Genomic DNA, 7,585 nt, shown 5'->3' on the forward strand with positions numbered 1-7,585 from the left:
TGGGGGGCTCAGTTTTACGCAGCAAGTTGCAGGGGTTGTGTGAGCTGACTGGAAACAGTCAGCCGGGGCAGTTAGCTGGCATTTATGGAAATGAACACACCGGCACAAACAGCGTAATGATGGTGATATATTAATGCTGTACTGGTATCGACGAAACATTACCATCAATTTAAGCAGGCAGTAGGGCTGATTTGTAAGCCAATATATAACCAAATGTAGCACAGGAGATGTTTGGAAAAACAAGCATGTGAAATAGGCATGACAAATAGAAAATTATTAAGGGATGATTTCTGCGATCTCTCTTTCCCAGGACAGTGATATTTTAACATCCTCATCCAAACAGGAACACAGATAAACAGGCTGTAAACTTGTCTCATTATCCTGTGTTGGTGCTTTGACATAAACGACCGATGGTTTTTGTAGATGAGTGAAATGTTTTAACTTACACCACTGACTGGGGTCTGCTAGGGGAAAGCAGTCACCTTACAGCTTACTTCAGAGGGACTGATTAGAGGGATAAACCTAGTATGTAATAAAAACACTTGATTGAGCAACCAATCCAACTGATCAGGATTCTTACAGGAAATACGTCAGCAAACTATCTGGTAATGCAAAATAAAATAACAAAAAAAAGTGAGGGGGGAAAAGTATTCACGCCTAATTTGTTACCTGAGGCTAATGAAATCCAGTGCAAATGATGAAGAAAATTAAGTGCTAACCTGTAAACAGTTCAATCAGGCGAAAGTGAATATGCGGTTGGCATTTACATTAAAAGCTCTAGCCTGCACATATCTGTTTCCTCATTCCCTTTAAAAGAACATTTTTTCACTAAAAAGGCTTCAGCCTTATCTGCCTAGTATGGGTGGAGGTTTCAGATACTGTGCTACAGACTCTATTTGGACACTTAAAGCTCTTGGCTCATTAAGATCAGTCAAAGAAGTCAAACTAGTCAGAAAGAAAAATCAATTAAGTTTGGCAAAATCACTTTTAAGGTGCCCTGTAGTTTTCCAATTATGACTACAAGTGTCCATAATGGATTATATTAAAAAAGCGACTACTTATGAACTTAAGTGCTTAATGTAGCCCATCTATGTCTACCTTCATCCAAGGCTGACAGTCACGATCCTCTCCACACAGTAAACACGCCAGGGTACCATCAGCCTCCTACCTTGGCTCCATCCACACTGATAATCCGATAGCTGTTTCTCGTGCTGTCATAGAAGTAGGAAACAGTTACAGCCTGCTTGCTTGCGGGAACCCAGTTCTTCTTCGTGCTGGGGTCAATTTGGAAGACATGGGCTCTGGTGGTGAAGATGGGCTGTTCTCTGGAATAGGGAGGGACAGGAGAAATGGATGCATGAGTCTGCGGAAGATGAAATGTCCCAGAAGCCCAGCCTTGACCAGGCATGTTGAAAGCACAAGGCAGAGAGTGTCTGGTAATCCCCCAAGTGAAAAGGCAGAGCAGTGATGCTGCTGAGCCACAATCCAGCCTTGGGTACCTCTCCCTGGCATCCGTCAGTGACACTCAGTGCCCTACAGCTACTGCTGTAGCCCAGAAAGCAATCAGCTTTTTCTCTGCATGTTATACCAGCTCAGTACCCACTTTTTCCTCAAAACATTTCCAGGAAAGGACACTCACATGCATTCCTTCCTTCCCCATCCATATATTTTGCCAAAAGAAACAAGCAGCTCCCCCCGGCTGGATTTCCTCCTGCCACACATTCCTGTGAACCACCACCTACAGCCAGGGGTCCTCTGCAGATGCAGGGATGAATCCAGCAATCTACTGGCATGGTATAATTACTGAAAAATTAATCTCTATCCTTAGATTCCCACTGTTCTGTGGATGGGCATGAAAATTTCATCAGATGCAAAACCAGTCAATGATCCTGGGGAGCAAGGGAGAAAAGAAACTCAAGCAAAACCCTGTATTGATATATATTATCTTTCAGATCAACTACCAGTGGGTGATGTATTGGCCCAGACACCTAAACACCAGCCCTCCTCAGATGCTTTTACTCATCAAGAAAATCGTGCACACAGTGAAGGGGTTTTGTTTTACCTTCACCAGGTGACAATGCAAATCACATAGAAAAGCAGAGAGGATGCAGGACCAAAAGAACAAACCGTGATACACACAAAGTCATCTAGGTTGAAAATCAGAATTAAGACTTACTTAAAGGCATAAAGCTAAATTCACTTCCAACTATAACTTTAATCCAAGTTTAGAAGTAAACTGCAAATCAAGCTCTGCTGTGTTTTATATACATTTTTATACTTTTAGTTCTTAAAAGCTACAGTATATAAAAGTCTATATTAAGTGTATCGCTCAACATATTGTTAACACATACAAAATATTATTCATTAATAGTTACACTTGACAGAATTATGACAGGATTCAAAAACAATTGTACTACAATAGACTTTCTGCACAAAAATGTTTACCACATGGAAACTGAAAAGGCTCCCAGGCTGAATTCTGCATAAAGCAAATGAAAAGAGGTAGGTGAAAGCCAGAGAGATCTCTTGTTCTCACATGCTAGTCTTTCCTATTCATATAAATAATTCTCTCCATTATTCTCAGTTCCGTAGTTTTGGAAGTATGTTTTTATTAACATTCCTATAATCTTCAACTTCTTGTATATCTACCCACCTGTGCATTTTCAGAATAGAACAACTTCAGGTACTGTATGTAGGAACTGTATCGAACACCACACATGATCTTGACCCTTGCAGTTAAATTAAAATTGAGGGAAGTGAAATAACAAATATCAAACAGATGAAGCTATCTACCTGTAGAACTAGCACAGGAAAGATGGAGTGAGCTTGCAAAGCCCAGCAAGGCCTCAGGAGGGAGAAAATGAAACAATGGTTTTCTCCTGGCAAGACATATACAAAGTTTTACATTTTTGCAGGGGCTGCCATGCAGGTTTCTGCATGGAACTGTGTTGAACTCTGTAAAATACTTATATGAAATAAATTGAAATTTCAATGGGACTGTCACGTTACAGCTGTGGAAGAACAGCATTTGATTCAGCTCTTCCTTATCAGTAACTCACTGAACCTGACTCATTTTGCACACTAAAATCAATGCCGTCCTTAGCTGGGAGGAAAGAAGGGGCAGGTCTCCGTAACATTTTTAAAATATTTCCATCATCCATTACACAGGATTAGCAGCATAATGCCCATGAAGGTCGTGGGGTTTGTTTGCACTACGGAATACCAGAAAGGGAAGTTTTCCCCAAGCTACTTATTCTTTTACTGTAAAAATACAGACTTTCCCTGAATGAAGAATAAATTTGAATTTATTTTGCCTTTTACTTAGCTCTATATTTTTTGTGGATTTTGCTAATAATTGTTTTTGCTAACCGTAATATGGCCTATATATTGCAGTCTAAACTTTCAGAAGTTTCAGACTTTTCCTTCATGCAAACCCATTCTACAAACTACTTTAACTCTGTTAAGTCATCTTAACAATACCAGAAAACACTGTTAAAATTATGCCTGGCCTCTCTGCAGCAGCAGGGACATAAAGTACATCTGAAGATAACAAAAGTGGACTGAAGAAAAAACTATCTTTCTCCATTTTATCAGGAGTCTTGTAGCAGCTACTGTTGTCAATATGCATCCAAGTGGATAAACTAATGGATAATGAAGCCAAGGGCTTGAGATAGCCACTATCCATTCATGTGGGGCTTTTATTAAAAAGTAAAGGCAAAACCTGACTATGTTTCTAATCTTTGAGACTATTAAAAAAAAAAAAAAAAAGTCCATTTTGTCTTCCTGGGTGCAAACAGCCCCATGTGTAAACAGCAACGTGTAAACTTAAGCATTTTAAGTCATTCAAGGTAAATGAGCTGTTGACCTTGTGCCAAGTCTCAAATATATGCCTTTGACCTTCCTGGCATAGGTGGCTCTGTAAGGCAGCAAAGCCCCAGGACGGATTTTTGACCCCTTGGAGCGGATGAAGTGCCCCGAGGACACTGGAAGGATTTCCCAGCGTTGACTCGTAAACATTAAGACAAGAAAATGCATTTCTGCAGCCTTGCCTGCCCTGCCCCACTCCCTGCTGCTGAATCCACCCAGGGGTCTGCGCTCGGCTGTTACCCCAAGGAGTACAAACCCACCATCAGTGGGCACCAGCCCGCACCACCGGTGCCACTGTGCCTTCCCTTGCACCACGGCGGCGGTGGCAAAGCCAACAATGTCAACAAATTCCAGCACTGCAGCTCTTAACATAGCGGGGAAATATCCTCCTTCATTGCACCCCTCACTCCTTTGACCAGCGAAGCATGCACACAGGCAGCTGTAAAACTGTGGCACTCCATTTTCAAATGATACGCTGAATTAGGCACTTTTACAACACTTACCATGGCCCTACACAGCTCCAAATTGAGAAGGATGATTCCGCGTTACTCACTTGCAACTTTTGACATTAAAGAAAGCGCTTTACTGATAGAGGAATGACTTAATTTACCAGGGTTTCTTTCCTTTTCATTTTGACAGAGATTTATCAAGTCTTATGCTTAAAAGCACAGCAATGCTAACTCGAAATTCCCCCAGCGCATCCCGCCTCGACCCGTAAGCTGGTCGTTATGTGAGGCTGCTAGTTTGCCTGGGGAGGCAGGGAGCAGCCAGCCAGGCTGCAGACTTGTAAATCAGAAAACAAAGGGAATTTATGAATGTTTAAACTCCCATGAATTTTAAGCAAAGTTGTTAATGATTGATTAAATGATTATTTCAAAATAAAAAAAACCTCTTTAAAAATCAATTTGACAGTAACATCCACTGTTTAGAGTAAAGCTGCTTGAAAAATAGCAAATGGAAACCTAAATTATAGCTAATAGTTCTTTGTTTAATAATGCAGATTAAGACATAAAGTGCACTTTGATAAGCTTTTTTTATTATTAAATATGGACAGCATGCTTTATAAATATGATTGTAATTTTCAACCCATGGTTTTACTCACTTTAGTTGACTTTTAATTTCCATCCTAGTGTCACGTGAGACAAATCTCAAGTAAAAACCAAACATTCTCCATAAATGTAGAAATATGTCATTAACCTTTTCTGAAGAATTTAAAAAGCAACAAGCAAGACTCTGGAGCTAACTAACGGCATCCACAGCTGTGTGAGATATTGTATCACTTTCTGGTTAATATACAACCATGTCAAATTTTACAAGTGTGTGACTAGCTGCAAGCCATGTGTTTTATATTACTCCTCCTAATCAACCGGAATGAGCTCTCACTTAGGAAAAGTTCAAATTATTTAATTCCAAGTTCCTTGTTTATCATTTGAATCATGAGCACAACCAGTGATTTAAATCACTTCAGCTGTAAAGAGCCTGAGCTGACTGGCAGCCAGCACCGTAAGGGCTGTGGGGTTTTGGTGGCTGGCAGAGCCGTGGCACCATGAGCCCTGGCTGGTGGCCCACTGGCAACTGGGAAAGCCCCAGCCCCCAGCCCTGTGCGGGGCCACATGGAGCCGGCTCCGGCTCTGAACAAGGCACCGCTGATGTGAACACTTGTGTGTTGGAGCAATCTTTTTTGGTGGTAAATATAACACAGTGACTCACAGGGGTGCCTGAGGGATCAGCACCCAATTTCTTTTGAATTTGCAAAGTGTCCAGTGCAAATTTACGCAGTTACGCAGGACAGTTACGTGCTGACCGAGCAGTAAATAGAACAAAGCAGATCCTTCACTTGCAGGATCTGGACATCAAACACATCTGTGACAGGAGCTTTGCCTGGTGCTCCACCAGAGGCAAAACCACTATTTGCACATTAATAGATCACATCAAATTCTCCATGAAGAGGATTCCTAGTTTAAAGGACAGGATTATTTGTGCTCTTCCCACACTAATACTAGCCAGATTTGCACTGTCTAATTTACCAGTTGGAATAAATACATTTTTTAAAAGAAAACATTCCCATACAGCTGCCATTTGGCAGAGGACGCACATGCCTGCAGACAGCACGTCAGCGTAGAGTTTTTGGAACATGGTGCTTCCTGCTACAGGCCAGCATCGTGCTCACGCTGAGGTTTATGCTACCTGACAGCGCCAGCAGATCTGCAGTGATTTGCTATAACAAGTATTAGATAATGAGGATCTTTCAAAAAAAGAAGTATGAACGCACAAATCCTAGATTGTGACAAACCCCCCAGCACTGCTCGGGATGATACAAAATAATTTATTTGCTAAACCAAACATGATACACTTGGTGCCAATAGTTATTTGGATCAAATATCGCTACTACTGCCTGACAGTGCAATAAAAAGAACAAATTCCTTATGTGTATCTTCATATATAATGTAGTTTGGAATGCTGTTCGCATTTATTTATGATAATGCAAAAATAAGCAACATTAGTGAGGCAATCTCGTGTCTTTGGTCCCAAACAAAACTGAATAAATATTTCCTGCCTCTCAAAAGCAGCAAGCTCTCCAGTCCCTCCTCCATGACCACCAAATGTCTCCCTTCAGCTGGCAGCAGTGCTGGCACTGGGGGTCCCTGGGCCTCGGGGTGCACAGCTGCTCTGCCAGGCTGTGCTGTTGCTTGGTGGCCCCCAAGTTCAAAAAGATTGTTCTCCTATTTGAAATAGCCATCTTGATGAAAGTCCGGGCAAGTAATGATGTCTAAAAATTTCCTGTGAAAATTACTGTTTCATCTGCCTGTAACACTATTCACTTGTTCATATGTGCTCATCTCAAACTTTAAAAAACAACCCAGCCCTCACCCCGAAACACCAAAATCCAAGTAAAGGCAGACATCTGATGGAGGAGTTAACTGCTGTGGGGAGAAGTTAACAGCTCATGGTGTCGCTCACAGTAATTAGCACACTGGTTGTGGTTTATACACAAAATTAATCTTTGCTCAGAGCAAAAGAGAGAGTCCGCTATCCTCCAGCCTGTTACCTCTACAAAGGGAAGGCTCATGCCATCTTGGATCAAATCCTTTCAGGAAGCAGAAAGCCACATCAATTAGCTTCTTAATGATGATGCAGGATGGAGCTGTAGGACCCCTCCTCACCTCACAGCAGGCACTCCAGCCAAGACAAGCACATCCCCTTTACACTCGCCACAAACAAAGCAAATTCAGCTGTCTCAGCCCAATTCCCTGAGATACAGTAGCCTCAACATCCATCACTGCCCCATTCCTGACCGGGGTCAGGGACCAGGACGGCAGGCTGGGCTGCCAGCACGGGCAATACGCAGAGCTGGGGAGAGGCCAACCCTAAACCTCCACATTTTACAGACTTTGGTAGCAGCAGAGCAGCCTCCGGAAAGCAGGCAGCTTGCTCCCTTCCCAAATTGGCATATGCTCGTTAATCTGGGTCAGCCCGATCTCATGGGCTGTGACAGGCGGGCTCGGGTGCCGGCTGCCAGCGCACGTCACCAGCAGCAGAGGAGACCCCGTCCCGGCTCACAGGGGAGCAGGACCCACAGGGGGAAGCAAACCAGAGGGTGACGGCTCCGTGTTACACCTGAGGAAACAGCCATCGAGAGCGAGAAGGCATCCTGGGATAACAGAGGCAGTAGCAAGCCTGGAAATAAAATTAAACCGCCTCATTCCCTCTCTGTAGC

The 7,585-nt window shown here is 42.7% G+C and overlaps 1 protein-coding gene across 1 annotated transcript in view; it reads right to left on the reverse strand.

The window, feature by feature from the left end:
• Positions 1 to 1,969, reverse strand: part of HOMER2 (homer scaffolding protein 2) — a 36,715-nt gene extending 34,746 nt beyond the window's left edge. Inside the window, exon 1 of the mRNA XM_014944643.1 lies at positions 1,169 to 1,969. Within this exon, the coding sequence (XP_014800129.1) occupies positions 1,169 to 1,408 (240 nt within the window). The 5' untranslated portion in view covers positions 1,409 to 1,969. The remainder of the gene's footprint in view (positions 1 to 1,168) is intronic.
• Between the last annotated feature and the right edge of the window lie 5,616 nt (positions 1,970 to 7,585).

This window comes from Calidris pugnax, unplaced genomic scaffold (assembly GCF_001431845.1).
Source record: "Calidris pugnax isolate Ruff unplaced genomic scaffold, ASM143184v1 scaffold70, whole genome shotgun sequence".
Taxonomy (NCBI): domain Eukaryota; kingdom Metazoa; phylum Chordata; class Aves; order Charadriiformes; family Scolopacidae; genus Calidris; species Calidris pugnax.